The sequence below is a fragment of the Lipotes vexillifer genome, unplaced genomic scaffold (assembly GCF_000442215.2).
Source record: "Lipotes vexillifer unplaced genomic scaffold, Lipotes_vexillifer_v1.1 scaffold528, whole genome shotgun sequence".
NCBI lineage: Eukaryota > Metazoa > Chordata > Mammalia > Artiodactyla > Lipotidae > Lipotes > Lipotes vexillifer.
In genome coordinates this window covers 820,163-838,430 of record NW_006794582.1, presented here as the reverse complement: position 1 = coordinate 838,430, position 18,268 = coordinate 820,163, and the positions used below count along the sequence as shown (strand labels likewise).

The 18,268-nt window shown below is 39.1% G+C and overlaps 1 protein-coding gene across 3 annotated transcripts in view; it reads left to right on the top strand.

Annotated features, from left to right (window-relative positions):
- FKBP5 (FKBP prolyl isomerase 5) overlaps positions 1-18,268 on the top strand; it is a 99,262-nt gene that overhangs the window by 77,180 nt on the left and 3,814 nt on the right. For all 3 annotated transcript variants that reach the window (XM_007467255.1, XM_007467256.1, XM_007467254.1), the window contains exons 6-9: positions 2,304-2,460; positions 7,234-7,324; positions 10,042-10,125; positions 16,270-16,455. In XM_007467255.1, coding sequence (XP_007467317.1) covers positions 2,304-2,460; positions 7,234-7,324; positions 10,042-10,125; positions 16,270-16,455 — 518 coding nt within the window. The remainder of the gene's footprint in view (positions 1-2,303; positions 2,461-7,233; positions 7,325-10,041; positions 10,126-16,269; positions 16,456-18,268) is intronic.

The window sequence follows — 18,268 nt, the reverse complement described above, 5'->3', positions numbered from 1 at the left end:
TTTCCCTAATATGAAGGGTTATCACATGTAAAGAGAACTTTTGAAATTATTTATATAATTTTAATATCAAGTATATGCATCAAGCTGAAAAACCAGCCTAGGAAACTGACACACAGGCAGGAATCCTTCACAGAGTCTCTGGATTTCCTGTTTTGAAAACACATTCAAACTTGATCAACCAAAAACCACAACGAATGTACTGATAGTTTCCTCCCCCACTAAATGTACTCTCCATCAGGGAGGAAAACACTTCTAACAATAAACCTCACTCAAAAAGATCTGTCAACTAAGTTGTGAGCTACTAGGATAATAAATCTCAATACTTGAGATATTCTGTAATACATGGGCTGAAACTCACTTTGCTCAGCAAATCTTTTTTCATGAAAAGTGTCATCACATTAGTCTAAATTAAATTTCTTGGGCAGATTTAAAAATATCTAAGAATACAAATTTTCAAACTCTCAAATTCTTTAGAAACACCAGCTTTTACTCCAGTAAAAAATATCTTAAGCCTAGGATTCCTTGCAGAACCTCTCTAGTGTGTATGTATTTGAAAATAATAAAGTTGAATTTATTTTGAAACTATTTCCAGTTCAAAAGAACTTTCACTGTGCTGCAAGCTAAGCTGTATTTTATCTAGAACATTCCAAAAGTGAGTTAATAGAAAGTCATGTGCATTTATGAGTATGGGACATAGAACAAAATTTCTGTACGCCAGCTCCACCCTGAGAGCCAGTCTAGCTCTTGCCCCTGTTTAGAAGGTCTGACTCGAGAGTCGGGCCTTCTCTAGTTTGGCCCAAGCGTCTTCGACCCCACCCTATGTCTGCAACAGGAACAAATCGGGATGGTATTAATCCTAGTGACTTAGAAAACAGTAGAGAACTTCAAAGCATAAATGTCCATGTGACATTTCTGCCCCTAGTGTCTATGCCACTGCTGTTTACTCTTCAGGGTTTCTCTCATTTCCTAGGCCCAGGCTAAAGGTAACCTGATCAAATGATTAACTACAGGAATTAGCTTTGAAGCTGGATTCTGGTCTACATTGAGAGTTATATTACTGGGCCATAGAATCGTAGAATTTTAGAGCTTCAAAGGACCTTTGAGATCAAGTAGTTCAAAAGTAGAGTAAGTTGGAATTGAATTTGTATTTGGAAAGTAATTGTCTCCTGGAACGAATGTAACAGAACAAGTGATTTTTAGTCTCTAAAGCAAGTTATTGATCTAAAATAGATCAACCAGTCTCAGAAAAGAATCATTTTAGGAATTCCTTACATTTGAATCAAGGCCATTATATTACAGAAGTAGGAATAAAAAATTTTATGAAAGACAAATTATTACATTGCTTGTCGACTGTTGTGCTGTCATGCAAGCCATCCATTTTTCTTATTGAATGAAAGACCTAAATGGAAAGGAATGAGTATCCGTAATATTAAACATAGTTGGAAAGTTTCAAAGAATTGTTTATCCCAGAAGAAAAAGTCTTAACTAACCAAGAGAAAAATATATATCTGTATGTGTTTTCCTATTTTATATGAACATAAAAGCCCCTTATCTAATGTGAAATTACCCTGGGAATGAGCTGAGTTTGAGTGCAATGAGGAAGTAGGCCCTGAGAAATTGACCTCTTCACTTAACATTTCAGAGGAGGGGGTTGAGTAATTTGATTTGTCGAGTTATAGGAGACTATTGATTCCTTCACATTTTACATTTATTACTGCACTAAGGGATCACAGATATGTTAGTTATTGATGATGTTGCCTTTGGCCTTTTCATTTTTATTCAAACATATTTGTGAATGAGATTAAAACTCTTAAAGAAAAAAAAAAGAGCTTCTGTATTCAGTTAACCCTTTAATATCACTGAGGAAATAGCCATTTGGTTGCTTTTCAACCCAAGCATCTGAAGCCAAGATGCAGTTATAAATGTTTAAGCCTTTGTATACTTGATATTAAGTTTGTGGCATTTTGATAATTACCTATTAAATAATCTAGTATTTCTTGTTTTGTGTTGTAGGTGAGGAAACCTCTGTCATATAGTAGGTTTAAGTTAAACCTGTGTTTCCACTTTATTATCCTCTAAGCTATCTTACTGATGTATAGTTACCAGTAATTATAAGTTTAAACTTAAAACAGAAAGAAATATCATTGCTCTTAAATTTCCAGACTGGGTAGACTAAGCTTCAGCAAGACATACCACATATGTCTCTAGATGAAATGAGGAAGGGGAACTACTCATTTATCACGTCCCTGAATTAGCCAGTAACGAAGAGCAGCTCTGTTGACTGTCCTTTTCCTCTCCCTCAGTCCACCTGGAAGGCCGCTGTGGCGGAAGGATGTTTGATTGCAGAGATGTGGGGTTCATAGTTGGCGAAGGAGAAGACCACGACATTCCAATCGGGATTGACAAAGCCCTGGAGAAAATGCAGCGTGAGGAACAATGTATTTTGTATCTTGGACCACGGTAAGCAGCATACCAGTTCAGTACACAGTGAAGTTATCTAAAGAACAGGGATACACTTGCTTTTTCAATCAACCTTTTGCTATTTTCAGTGAAGTTAAGGCCAACAGTGGAAACAATTAATTAAATCAGGCTACAGTTAGTCACAGAGTGAGTTAATGGGCCTTATAATATTACAGACATTTGTAAGCCTATTCACTTGATTGATGTGTGTTCAGGGTAGGACTGACAGGCAAGTTTTGCTTTTCTGTTTGTTTTGCCTGCCATATTGCCAAGACAGGAAGCTGTTGGCCCTTCTCACGTGATTCTCTTGCCCCCTCTCCTTTTCTCTAAATTAGGCAGGAGGCAGTATAAACGTGGGGGTTAGAAGTTGAAGAAGCATTTGGATGATTTATTACCACTTGAATTTGTGCCACCTGTTCTTATATAGATTCCCTGAAAAAAGAGTGTTCTTCCTGGATCTAAAGGCAGTGGAGATGACTCATTTTTGCCTAAATTTTTCCCATCATAAGGATATCCATTAGCACTACCAAGCTTAGAACTATCAGACACTAACAGTCTCTCTGGTGAAAACATGTTTGGTATTATTTTTAGATCTAAAATTATACCATGAATCCAACTCTTCTATCTTGAGAAACGGACCCTTGAGAGAAACCAGGGTGTTTTGATTCTGTTTGTGTGAAAGTGCATCTACTTATCTCATGTCTCATCCCTCTCTGGATCCTTGGATTTCAATCAGTAGGATTTTGAGTTATTGAGAATCTTGATGACCTGCACTTAGCAATAGGTAATATTGTGCCTTTTGTACAGTTGCTTGCCTTTGTGTAGCCTCAGTCGTAATCCAGTGGCATATTTACCTTTGCCCTAACACTTGAGCCATAATCGTATTTCTTAAGTGATGTTTTAGTCATGCCACTACCCACTTGAAAATCCTTGCAAAATGCTCTACACCTCGAACCCTTTAGAGCTTTCACTGAGGCACCTTTTATTTAATACCTTCTTTTTCTCGGTCTTATTCCTTTTTCAAGTAGTATATTCCCACCTTAGTGTGTTTTATTTACATTTACTGTGTATTTGTAGTTCACTTAGGTGAATCTGTTTCTACAAGGAACTTTTTAATTCAGGTGGTGCATAGAGAGGCTATTTCTTCCATATCCAAGTAATGTCTAACTATTTTTAATCCAGCATTCCAAAGTTACAGTAGTTCTAAACTCATATAAACAGAGTGGTATTTATGTCCATGTGTTTTCAGATCTAAGTTCCTTGAAGATGAGTTCTCTATACATTGTGAGCATATAATATGAATTGGTTCATTACATTTTAACCTAGCTGACAAGCCAGTTGTGGCAACAGATGTCTCAAGTTTAATGGCAAAGGGAAACAGAAATTATCCTTATATTTATTAATGCAAATAGTTCCTTGCAAGTTTAAATTGTTGTATGATTAGTGATTTTTAAAAAAAAATGCAGCTTACCAGCTGTGTACTCGACTCTCCTAAGCCTTAGTTTCCCTTTATGTAAAATGGGGATAATGGTATCTACCATGCAAAGTTGTGGAGGACTGAATGAGATAATGCATGTAAAGAGTGTAGCAAAGTGCCTGACACAGCCAAACCCTTAGTATGTTAGCTATCATTGCTGTTGTGATGATTATCTCTCTCTTCCATTTTACTCTCAGACCATAAGGAAAGGGAAACCCCGTTTTAACATATGGTAGATTTTTTTCACGCATAAAAGTTGTCGACAAGTTTTCATAAATTACTAGATATAAAAGTTTTCATATGTTTTATGGAAATAATTTAGCATAGTTAGAAAGGAACATGTTCTTTTCTCTTCAAGATGTTGCTTAGTATGTTGAGGAGTCATTTAAAGTGCGGAGTCTACACCAGGAGACTGTCCACACAGGTGCTGCGTAAGATTATCCGTGTATATAGAGAATCCCTGCCCACCGGGCATGCGGTGAGCGTGTGCAGTGAATTTGCTTGTCTTACCAGAGTCCCACTTATAGATACATTGCATCTGAGTGTGGCTATAAATATGGCTGTTGCAAATATGTGTTCTGTGTTACTCTTAGTGTCATCTGTATTTCATGCTCCAAAAACCCCAGGGCATATACCTTCTTTTTCATTCTGATAGACTCCTTGGCAGGATGTTTTCATAGTAAGGAATTCATAAAACACTTCCAGAGAAGCCATTTTCTCTCTTCTCATCAGGACAGTGTCTTTAATATTGTCTTAAATATGGTGACTGATTAAGCTCTTTTGTTTCAGGTAAAATATGGCTAGTTTTAGCTTTTTTCTTTTTTCTTCCTTATCTTCTGTCCTGCACCAACCCCAAACAAAAACATAGGCTGCCAAGAGCCAGAGTATCTCAGTTATGCGGCAGTGGGGTCAAAAACAAAACAACTTTCTGGGACACACAGAGTCTGAATTTAAATCCTGGCTCTACCACTGCTTCTTTGTGTGATTCTCAGGAAGCACTTCTCTCTGAGCCTCAGTTTCTTCATCTGTAAAAAGGAAGCAGTTGGTAAGAGCAGTTGCATACAAGGTGCAAGTGCTTTTTGTATGCACATAAAGGCTTAATGGTCATTAGCAGTCATTATTTGTAACTCTGCTCTCTGTAGGCACCTGTCAGTTTAAGAACATTGATACTGGATTCCTTCTGTTACTGTAATCCAGCTTGTCTTTTTGTTAAGCCTAGAATTCCTCTTGTGGTGTTCTTTCAGTCAGATGAATTTGTATACCCTGGGTCCTTCCTCGCCCAGCCTAATCCAGCATAAATCAGACAACTTTCTGTAAAACAGGAAGTCAGGTTAAATGCTCCCAAAACAGTTCGGTATGAGCTTACGCCTCCCCAGGATTATGTTTCCCACATGTGTCTTCACAGAGTTTCTTCATTTGAACCCAGGAAAGACTGTAGAAATCATATCCTTCCTTAGTCTTCTTAAATCCTGTTGATGATAACCAGAACAATTTGGTGCCTGCCCTTGACCCCAAACCCTTACCCTCCTCGCCCCCAGCCACGGAACTCCTATTTTTAAGCATTGTAAGGCAGCTGTTCGCATCCTCGGCACTATTGACATTTGGGGCCGGATATTTCTTGGCTGGGGGAGCTGTCCTGTGCATTGTAAGATGTTTGGTAGTGTCCCTGACCTCTACCCACTAGAAGTCAGAAGCCTCCTAGTTGTGACAAACCCCAAATCTCTAGACATTGCTAGATGTCCCTGATAGGGATGGGGGATTAACCCCCTTTGAGAGCCACTGATCTAAGGCAAGTGTCAGAGCATCTGTTGGGTTTGTACCTGTTTAGCACAGGGCTCCAAATAGAACATGCTGTCAGTAACCACACGCTCAGTGAGGACTCACCTGCCTACCTGATTCCCATCAGTTAAGGAATGTTCTTTTATTTACCAGATGGCAGAAACAAAATAAGAGATATATCGGTCTAAGAGCTCAAAGTAGAAAACCAGTTACCACTTCCTACAGTTGGCCACTGGTAATTATGTCCTCTTTTATTTCTTCGCTGAAGATACCCTTTGCCCTGATATTAAAACTACCACACCCCATTCCTACCAGCTGTCACTCCATCTCTATGCCTCTCTCTGGCTCCAGCTTCCATTTTCTTGTGTAACAGGGGAGGTAAATGAGTAAGCATTTTCTTCCTGAAAAATTCAGGCAGGGAGTAAAGAAGTGGTACAAATAGCAAGAGGTGAGTGTTCCCACTCTAGTCCTTTTGCCCCAGAGAAAACTGAAGGTATTAATACATCAACTTGGTTTTGGCCTGGTTTCAAACCATAGCCTGAGAGTTTGAGTTTACTAAGATTTTTGCAGTGCCATTCCATATATTAAAGAGTAGTTTGCTTGAAACAGATGGAGCAGAGTATATTCCAGTGAACATTTTCCTAATATGCTGGGCATTGTTCTACATGCTGGGAAACCACTGAACCAGACAGACAAAGCTCTATCAGAATTTCCATTCTAGTAGATGTGTGCTCCTTCAAATGCCTTGGATGTGTTAAAATTTTAAATGATCCCAAAAAACAGATTTATATATCCCCGTAATTTTATTCAGTAAGTTTTGGCTAAAAAGTGTAGTGTTTTACAGTGTTATAGCCAGAGAGCTATGAGAATACAGTACAGAGTATTTCTCTTGGTGAGGTATTAGAGTTTGCTGGGGCTGTTCCTTTTGATTATACATTTGTTTTCTAGTATGCTTTCTGAAAGTCTTGAAGAAATACTATGAGGACGTATATCCTTCCTGATGTGTGCACCTTCCCCCCGTTTATCTGAATAGAAGTGGTACTTTTGGAAGGGGACAGCACTTTAAAGTTAAAAGCTTATTAAAATATTACCTCTCCCAAATCAGCACTGTAATGATTATAGTGCCTGTCTTCTCTGGGTCCTGATAAAGCTTCAGGGAAAGGCCCTTATAGTCAAATAATGGCTGTTTTATAGAAAGAACTAGATATTAAATCAAGCAGAAAAAGAGACAGTGACATTTAAAATCACATTAAGCAAGCTGTCCCAAGGAGTACAGGTGTTGCATTACATATGAATATGAAGAAGTAAACTAAATGTAGCCTGGTTTCTTAAAAAAACCACAGCAGTGATACTTGGCACTGTATCTTCTGATCAACATCTGGCTTGTCTTCAGGGCCTTTGATGTGTGTAGTTTGCAAATGATAGCTCTATGCTGATGTGATGCCTCAAAATACTGAAGGGGGTGCCTGGAAATACACCAATTCTTTAAAGTTTTATTTTTTTACTCTCCATTTCAGATACGGTTTTGGAGAGGCAGGGAAGCCTGAATTTGGCGTTGAACCCAATGCTGAGCTTATATATGAAGTTACACTTAAGAGCTTCGAAAAGGTGAGAAAATACCAACTTCTCTGAAATCATGACAGATTTCTTCTCCATCCCCTTCTTGTAAATTAGTGTCTTATATTACCAGGTGGTATAGATAGATGGTATTTGTTTGTATATTGTGCTTTTCATGACCAAGTTTGTCTCCTGTCTCTGACGCTGCTACTAGAGCACAGGACAACTGATACAGCACAGCTGATACACAACCAAGGAGCTCAGTGTTCTTATTTTGTTCCTATGTGTCAGCCTTTTTTTTTTTTTTATTAACTTTTTTGGGTAGAAGCCAAGACTTGTTCCCTTATTTGTTCCTAGACTTGTTCTTTTTGTACTTTTTTTCCTGGGTTGAAGACAAAAAGGTTCATGTTCTTGCCAAGCATCTCCTTGGGGGAGTGGGGTGCAGTTTTCCAGGGCTGGACGGATCATACCCTTCACAGGACTCGTGAAGAGGCCTTCACTGTGGCTCCAAGTTACTATCCAAAATGCAAGGGCTTCATGGGCCACCAGGCTCAATGACAAGGAACACAAGGAACAAACCTGCTAACCCTAGACTTTTTCTTTTTGTACCTGTCCAAGTAGAAAAAAAGAGAGCGTTTGCCTCAGGTTCCAGAAATGGCACGGCTCCTTGAGTGTTATTTCCATCTCAAACCCGCCTCTGGAGGCTCCCAGCAGCAGCTTCCTTGGACAAACGCAGAGCATGTGCCTGAGCTAGGTACGCTGTCCCATCCAGCTACATCCTCTGCACCACCAGAGCCAAGCCCTTCCCCGAGAGCCTCAGGAACTGCATCTTGTAGACCTTTTTCATCCCCACAGTGCTGCCTCCATGTTCGATACTTCAAGCTTTGGACTGGAAACGTGACTGTTTTTATGTTATTAGACTCAGAAAGGAAATCATTGTCCTGTAGGCCTCTAACTTTGGGATCCTCCCCAAACAGTGATGTTCCTAATCATAACACATTCCCCAAAACAAACATATGCTCTTGTCACAACCATTGCTTGTTGTCAGGTAACGTCTTCTGAAGTCCTGCTGGCTCAGTACTGATCCTCCAAAGCTGTCTTCATAGCACAAAGTGGTTTTTATTTTTAAAGAGGGAGAAAATAATTTTTAGCAATAAAGTAACCCCCACCCCTTCCCATCACAGCCCAGTGGACCTTGTACACTCAGGAGCCTCCTCACTGTAGTACGCCACAGCGAGCCTGTGCTCAGTCACGGCTGCAAGGGCATAGGCCAGGCTGCACTGCTAGGTGTATTTGAAACCACGTGACCAATCCAAGAAGAAGATACAAGAATTGCAAATATATATACATCCAGCATAGGAGCACCTCAATATATAAGGCAGATGTTAACAGACATAAAAGGAGAAATTGACAGTAACACAATAATAGTGGGGGATTTTAACACCCCACTTAGATCAATGGACTGATCATCCAGACAGAAAATCAGTAAGGCAACACATGCCTTAGATGACACTGTAGACCAGATGGACTTAATTGATACTTATAGAGCAATCCATCCAAAAGCAGCAGAATACACATTCTTTTCAAAAGCGCACATGGAACATTCTCCAGGATAGATCACATGCTGGGTCACAAAGCAAGCCTCAGTAAATTTAAGAAAATTGAAATCATATCAAGCATCTTTTCTGACCACAGTGCTATGAGATTATATTTGAAACAATGTGACAGTGTGTGGCAGTGATGGAGGCAACATGAATTCATTTTCTGTTTTGTAATACTAAGAATAGATTTATAATCAATAAAGACTGAACCTAATATAAAAAATGCAGAATGCTTGTTATTAGATTTTTAAATAATAAAGTTAAATTGTTAAGAATCAACATAGGGTTGCCAGGAAGACTAGTAACTCTCATTATTCACTTTAAAAAGGAGGGGATATATATACCACTGTCTTTGGAATAGAGAATTTCATATTTACCCACTTAAGCTTCATAATAGCACTGACACAGCCATTGTCATCTTCCCTAAAGGACTGCAGATTGTTCTGTTGACTCTTTATGATCCAGCTGTTCATAATGAAAGTGCAGTTGTCCCTGGATTCGTATCTATAATGGGGGAGGAGTAATGATACACACAGTATAAATTAGCAGGTGATCATGAAAGCATTTGTTTACATCTTGGCATCACCTCTATCCTCCCAATTATGTTTTCCTTGAAATTCCCCAAGTACACATCTGCAAGTTGCTACAGTTTGGAGGCTTTGGTATGTCTGGTTGTTTCAGAGTGGAGAGACAACTACATGACCTGGAATTTTTAAAGTGTGTATGAATATACAACTGTGACTTGACTACAGTAGTGTTACCATTTTAGAGTTGAAAAACTGAGGCTTGAGAGAAACTTGCCTAAATTATAATAGCAGTTTAGCGGCAGAGTTTGCAGGAGGGAGATAGGGGCCCCAGCTTCCATTGTGTGGCCTCACCTCATAATTCTAAAGGCGCATTCTTTAACGATGCTCAACAGTTCATCTTCCTTACGGTATTATTGCCTGCACCTCCCTCTTGAGCAGCATGGATCAAGCTACAGCTTTGTCCTCATGGAAAGTGAGTTCTAGCCTAGCAGTGCATTGGCAAGGGCACACAGTTTTAAAAGCCAGTGTGTTTTGGGGTGTGGGTATCCTCTAGGAGTAGCTATTGTTTCTTCTTACGGACATCAGCTGATGTTTTTTCCTTCTCTGTTCATCTAACCATTGTCACACATTTATACAACAGGCCAAAGAATCCTGGGAGATGGATACCAAAGAAAAATTGGAGCAGGCTGCCATTGTCAAAGAGAAGGGAACTGTGTACTTCAAGGTATGTGAGTCTTTGTACAATCCTTTCCATCTCAAAGAATTTATTCAAGTATCAATTAATTGTGCTGATATTCCCTATTCTGAATTCTATACCCTTCTGGATAAGAATAAGCCTGAATTTTTACAAGTCTGTCATTTTCAGTGTAAGAAATTGTGAGACAGAATGAATTATGTGACAAAAAGAATACAAAAGCCTCTTGTACACATTCTACTCTAGATTGTAAGCCTCCACAAAGTCAGACCAGGTCCGACTTGTCCACCCACTGTGTATCACTCAAGACCTAAAGCATCTTGCTTGGTACATCGTGGTCACTCAACAAGTGTTTGTGGGACGAAACGAAGAATGAATAGAATAATTGTTAGCAAGTAGTAGAATTCAAAGGGCTAAGTTTCATATAATTTTCCTTTCCACTGTCTTGGGGAAGTCACTTAGGTACATGATAAAAGGAAAGATCATGCACAGATTTCAAAAGGAACTGGCAGGAGGAGACTATAAATTCCTTCTAATGGCCAAGATGATCCCTGCCACACTTGCTTTTGTGAGAAAAAAGCAGAAATTCCTGAATGATATTTGTCATTTATTGATTCTTGAAAACACTTTCTTATAATCTAGGAATGTGTTGTTTCCTCACTTAGATTTTAAACCCCAGATACAGTAAAAAAAGAAACAGCGCTTTGTTCACTTCTAATCAGAATGTACTATCCATTGCTTCCCCATTGCCAAATATTATACCTTCTCCACATCAAGGGCTTAGCGCAGAAGAGAATGAGAGAAAGAATGGGAATTTTGTCAAGGTTTCTTTTTTTTCCTTGCTGCTGTGATCCAGGAGCAAACAAACAAAAAAAACTATTAGATGATGTTTTCAACAGTCTATAAAGCAATGATACATCAGTGTACTTCAACAAGTCTTCATGGAGAACCTGCTGTAAGACATGTCCTTGCGTTGACAGCCTTGTCTGGAGGGAGGGGAGGCAATATTAACCCATATGAAACAACTAGAGAATTATGTAAGACTGTATAACCAACATAGAATTACGCAGCCAGAGGGCAACAGGTATGGTTATTATTTTCTAAACTTTGAGAGAAGCCCCATTATTATTATTTATTTTATTTTATTTATTTATTTTTTTTGGCTACGTTGGGTCTTTGTTGCTTTGACCGGGATTTCCTCTATTTGCGGCGAGTGGGGGCTACTCTTCCTTGTGGTGCGCGGGCTTCTCATTGCGGTGGCTTCTCCTGTTGCGGAGCACCGGCTCCAGGTGCGGGGGGCTTCAGTAGTTGCAGTACGCGGCTCAGTAGTTGTGGCTCGTGGCTCTAGAGCGCAGGCTCCGTAGTTGTGGCTCACGGGCTTAGTTGCTCCGCGGCATGCGGGATCCTCCCCGGCCAGGGCTCGAACCCGTGTTCCCTGCATTGGCAGGCGGATTCTTAACCGCTGTGCCACCAGGGAAGACCCCAGAAGCCCCATTATTGAGTCATGAAATCAGTTTAGTGGAAGTGTATTGCCTTATGTAGTAAGGATACACTTTGTTTCACAAAACTTTGTTCAGTTGTGTGTGAGTGGGCACTAGGTCATAATTTAAAACATTTCTTACTGTGGGTGTAGATAATATATAATTATTTATATTTATTTATAACTATTACATATATTAAAATAATGTATGGATCACCAGAAAGCATTAGGATATGGCAGAATGACCTCTGAATTGGGAAAACTGGGCTTTATGGCTCAGTTTAAAGTCAGTTTTAAAGTCACTTAAGGTCCAAAGAGCTTATTTTTTCATGTGAAAAGTGAGGGAGTTAAATTAGAAGGCTCCCAGGTTTCCTTCCAGCCCTAAAATTCGGTGCGTTTCTGAACTCTCAAGAACAGCTTTGATTTTTTAAAATTCTAATTGAGGTATTGGATACCTCTGTAACTATTCAGGTAGATTCCAGATGAGTTATTTGTAGACCCAAATACCTAATACACTAGAACAAAAAGAAAATTTTCTGTAAAATTACTTAAGACCATAGGTCCTGAACCATGCTTTCCTATCTACTTGGAGTCCATAGAAGTCTTTAAGTGTATTTTTTATATTTCCCAAAACCTCTGCAAAGAATATTAACATTTGGTAGAGGGGTTGCAACTTTTGGCATTTGACTAGAATTAATTCGATGTAATAAAACAGCTTGGCTATTCAGAAGCTCTAATTGGTTGCTGATGACTTAAATAATGTTGTGAAGCCACATGTCATAGAGCTGTGTCCTGAATATATACAGAGAGATGGCCAGAATTTACGATCAGCAACAGAAAGCAGTGCTAAATTGTCTGTACAGTTACTAAACTTTGTTGCTTCTTAGCATCATAACTGCAACAGTGATTTGTGTATTTCATAATACTATGAACCCTCTTAAAATTACTGATCTTTGGATAAAATCTGGATCAGCAGTCACACATATGGAACATATTATTTTTAACATGCAATTTGATAGACAAAATCTTTCAAAACATTAGTTTATTGGGGGAAAATTAATGAAAGGTTCAAAACCACTGACCTAAGACCTTTCCCCCAGAATGTCTCTGAACATTTTGTACTACTTAGAACTTCCCTGGAGGCACCTTCATAATTATAGGTAAAAGATCCCAGCAGTGATCCTAGTTTTACCTGTAAGACTTCAGAAATGGTTGGTAGGTGGGATCCTACACACATTCCCTTTTCAAATGTCAGGGCAGGTTTCAATCTGGCGTGCTGCCTTCCCGGCCCATAGAGTTTCCAGGGTGTTTGACTTGGCGCCTTGTGCACAGCGCAGAGCCCGGGTGTGTGGGCCAGAGCAGAGATGGGGTACATTGCATGCCACCCGCACATTGGAGCTCCATTTTCATTGACCTCTCGGTTTGGTTTACACGTAAATGGGTAAGTCTCTCCCCGTAGTAGGGTAGAATTGTAATGAGCCTTTAAATGGGAGTGATTTTGGCGTTTAGAGTGTAAACTCCTATCAACCTCTGAACGCTAAAGAGAAGAAAGGTAGGAGAGGACTCTCTTCATTTGGTTCTGAAAATAATTATTAAGCACGTTTAACAACGTGACGTTACGCCAGGCATTGTGCAAGTCAGTTAAACAGACATGATTTTTGCCCTCATAGCTGACAGCATTCTGCAGGACAAGAGCATTAACTATCACACGTGTTTCTCTTTTCTGACTTGGAGGCAGAGTGGTAAGGCTGAGGACACTTTCTAACCAAGAGGTTCTTGCGCCCCCTTGTGCTCCTTGGGGAAAAAAGCATTTCTAAAGCAAGCTAGTTAAGGATTCATTCAACCATGGAACCCTTTGCAGACAAACCAGGCTTTCCTATGTTCTGACCACCATTACTGAACCAGGAAACCAGTGCTATTATTTAGAAACAAGTCGTCTATGACTCTAGGATTTTAGGTTAAAAAAACTAAAAACCTTCCCCTCTTTCTTGTTCCTTCACTCTTTTAGAGCAGGATTTCTCAACCTCAGCACAATCGACATTTGGGGCTGTATAAATTCTGTTTGGCAGGAGGCTGTTCTGTGCATTTAGCAGCATCCCTGGCCCCTACCCACTAGATGCCGGTAGTACACACATATTCTCCAGCTGTGACAACAAAAAAGTCTCTAAACATTGCCAGATGTCCCCTGGGGGCAAAATCACCCTAGTTGAGAACTCCTGTTTTAGTACATCAGAAGCAGAAATAACACAGAGGTCTTTGTTCATTAGAAGTTGAGATATAAGTAAAATTATATATACTATATAAGAAAAGGCTATCAAAAAATTAGAGTGCTCTATAAAGGTAAGGAGCATTTATGTATTATGAAGTCTAATACTTTGGGTTTTTTTTTTTTTAGAAACCATAGCCTCTACCATTCTGATAGTCAGAACCTACTGAAGTGATAGGATCTGGATCTTTGTCCTCCCTGACTCTTCTTTTCTTTCTCTATGACAATATATTAAATAGTCAGAAAGGTAATTGGAACACTAAAGATGGAGGAGGAGAGAGAGGAAGAAGAAACTAGGCGTAACAGGGAAAATGCCTGTCCTCACCTAATCTAAATGAAGTGACACCTTTTATTTTCACCTACGCCTCCATTTTGCTCCCAATGATTGAAAAACTTTTGATTCCATAGTTATATTTCTTTGACCTTAATGTTTACTTAGCACACCTTCATTAAGGGCCTCCTTATGTTAAACCCTGGATATTCCAAAAGGGATAGGACATGCTTCCTGTCCCAAAGAGCTCACAATCTAGCAAGAGAAAAGACAATGACAGAAAATGCCCAACCCTGAAACTGGTGAGGACTTTAATCTTGAGTAGTGGGCCTAAGGCTAAGGCAAACTATAAGTACAGACAACCCCCGACTTACAGTGGTGCGAAAGCAATACACATTCAGTAGAAACCACACTTTGAATTTGGGGTTTGACTTTTCCTGGGCTGGCGATATAATCAGCAGCAGTGAGCACAGCTCCCGGCCCTGCAATCATGGAGGCAAATAACCGATACAGCCATTCTGGACCCACACAACCATTCTGTTTTTCACTTTCAGGACAGTATTCAGTAAATTACATGAGATATTCAACACTTTATTATAAAACAGGCTTTGTGTTAGATGATTTTGCTGAACTGTCGGCTAATGCCAGTGTTCTGATCACACTTAAGGTAGGCCAGGCTAAGTTATACTGTTTAGTAGGTGAGGGGTAGTAAATGCATTTCAGCTCACCCGGGGTGTGTTGGGAGGTAACCCCATTGTAAGCTGAGGAAGATCTGTACTTTCAGACCCAGGCCCTCTCCTTGGAACTGGTCTACCTCATTCTTATCACCAAAAATCGACATCGGGGCTTCCTTTCTACAGATGGAGCTCATTTTTATGCCAACCACCTGAATTCCTTTATAACGGGAACATTCTTGTAGACTTGCTCTGTGATTTTTCTCTTCTTAGTCACTGGGTGACGTTTGGCGTGCATGGGGAGACATAACTCTACACTGATGTATATGCCCTGCTTTGACTGTGGTAAATCCTAGTGACTTGATCTCAACGCTGTTCGTTGGTCAGACATTTAATTTAATGTCCTAAGGGGTCTGGCTGCAATTCTGCCATCTGGTGGGATGTGTCATGTTTTCGAGCTTATGGTCACCTCCTGCAGAGAAGACCCCTCACCTGTACCCCCATCTTATTTGTGTACTTACCAGCTATCACTCCTCTCATTCATCCTAAAATGGCAGTAAACACATTGTTTCAGCCCATTATTTCTTGTATAGAGCAGATATAATTCATGTGAATTAATTACACAATTTTTATTCACAATTTTTAGAATTCTAATCGGGTAAGAGAGCAAAAATATGGTTAAGAGAAAGAGCTTTCTCATGTAGTTAGGTGACTAACACCTGTGTGATTTATGTTTTATAGTTATTTACGTTGGATGGCTGCTCTTCAACTATGTATATTCCCATTGTCTATAGATCAGAGGTTAGCAGACCACAGCCTGTTTTTGTAGGTAAGGGTCTACTGGGACGCAGCCATGCCCCTTTATTTATATATTGTCTGTAGCTGCTTTTGTACTACCAAGGACAGAGTTGCAACAGAGACTGTTTGGTCTGCAAAGCCTAAAATATTATCTGCCCCTTTACAGGAAACGTTTGCCAACCCCTGGTTTAAATAAGATTTACTGGGTTTGGGACTAGCACTTGCCAAAATATAGTGCGTGCTGTGCAGTGCTGATCGTCAGGAGGAGAAAAGGGAAAAGTAACTTCCTTTCAAGTAAACTAGTGAGATAGTCTACAGCTACTCACCAGCCCTTTGAAAGTCTGGTAAATTTTAGCACCAAAGAATGTAACCCAAAAGCCTTGATGCCCACCTGCTGAAAGAACTGCCCCCTCTGAAAAGGGTGAGATGGTAAATACTGAACAAGAGCATTACGGTGCCGGGCCCTGCACCAGCTCAGAGGTCACTGGAACTTGAGAAGGAAGGGGGAAAGCTGCCCGGAGAGCCACCTCCTGAGAACAGAAGGAAATGATCAGATACCTTGGTTGGTACGAGGTGGTTGTCTCCTTTTGCGGATTTGCTTTTCTCAGGGAGGGCTGAGCTTACACATCCTTTGTACCCGCTCCAGAGCCTGTACAGCAAGTAATTACTGGCTTTTCTCTGTTAGGGAGGCAAGTACATGCAGGCGGTGATTCAGTATGGGAAGATAGTGTCCTGGTTAGAGATGGAATATGGCTTATCAGAAAAGGAATCGAAAGCTTCTGAATCATTTCTGCTCGCTGCCTTCCTGAACCTGGCCATGTGCTACCTGAAGCTTAGAGAATACACCAAAGCCGTGGAATGCTGTGACAAGGTAAAGTGTCTTCGTGTGGGATGAATGTTAGATAGTCCGGATCTTTTTTCTCCATCCTCGTACTCAGTCGTCTTCTGCTTCCTCTCAGCCAAGCTTTGGATTTTTCATTTTGCTTTGTTTTGTTTGGGATTATTTGTTTCTCAGTAAGAATTGGGAAATTCAGAAAGATTTTTTTTTTTACTACAGTCATACTTTCCTAATGCCTAGACTATTTATAATAATACATTATGAGTAAAAGTTTTAATAAAATTAAGCAATTTTTATCCATGACCTTAAGTCAATGGTATTTGGTACCAGATTACACAATTTAATAAGAACATTTAACTGAAGCCTTTTTAGGATTTTAAGAACAGACTGTGGCTGCTCATGCAGGGATATATACAAGTCACTTTTTATTATAATCATATTTATTCACTGACTAGGAATATACATAAATAATTTGCAAGACCCACAAAGCATCAGCATCCCTTATTACATCTCTATCGTTAACATGTTAATAAGCAGCACCTAAGTACTAAAAGACCAGTAACAGTATCATGTGTACGATTCTGTTCTTTTCTGCACTAGCTGATGCTATTGTGTTAGGTATTTGGTCTGAGTGAGCAGTGTATATTATACTATGGGAAAAAGCTAGTAACTGGATATATCTTAAAGATAGACAGAGGAAAGAAGAATAACACACAACTATTTCATACCTTCTTTGTAAGATTATTTTTGAGATTTAAGATTTTGAGTTTTGTGGATGTGTTCCCTATCATGTTATACTAAATTTTTGCCTGAGAAAAGGATGCTATTATTAATTACATTTTTAAACTTTGTGCTTCTTTATTACAGAAGTAGTATAAAGTCATTCAAAATTCAGACATTACAGAAACATACAAGAAACTGAGTCAATTCATAAAATTCCCATTGACCCTTCCCAAGACCACAATCATTCATTTCCCACACACCTTCCTTTTGTTTTTCCATACATAGTAACATGTATATTTTTTAATGAGAATGTATAGATGTATAAAACAAGGACATCTTTCTGCATCTTATCAGTTCATCATATAACTCTTCTTCATTCTTTTTAAAGTCTATATAGTATCAATTGTATGCCTCTATCATAATTTATTTAACCAATCCGTTTTGGTAGATTTCCAGATTTTTGATATTACAAATTATGTAGTGTTTCTCTGCATATGTGTGGAATTATTTCTCTAGGTTAAAATTCCTAGGAGTGGAAATACTGGGTCAAAAGATGTTATTTTAATATATTTAAATTTTAATATTTCATACATTATTGAATATTATCATTGGTTTCTTTTCTCAGTAGTATTGGCAACAAAAAATTCTTATTTTCATTTTTATTTCTTGGTTACCAATGAAGTTGCACATCTTTTCATGACTTGTTAGCCATTTGTGTTTCTTCTGTGAATTGCTTGTTCACATCTTTCCACCAGATTATTTGTTTTTTATTGATTGAGGCAGCCTCACATTGTCACTGTTAACCCTTTGTCTGACAGTAGGGACCTTGTTCTCACTTGTTTATCTTTGATGATGGTATCTTTTTCTGAAAAGAAAGTTTTAATATTTCATAGTAAAATCTGTCTTTTTAGAAAAGTCTTCCCCATCCTACAATAATAAAAATAACCCTGTTCAGTACTTTAAAAACGTACTCCAACTAGGTTTACTTTTAAAAAAAAAAAATAATAATAATCCTATTATATTTTATGGGGGGTCTTTTGCATCTAGTTGGTCTAGAATTTGTGTGTTTATTATACGAGGTAAGAATCTAACTTATTTTCTACACGGATAGTCACTGTCTTGG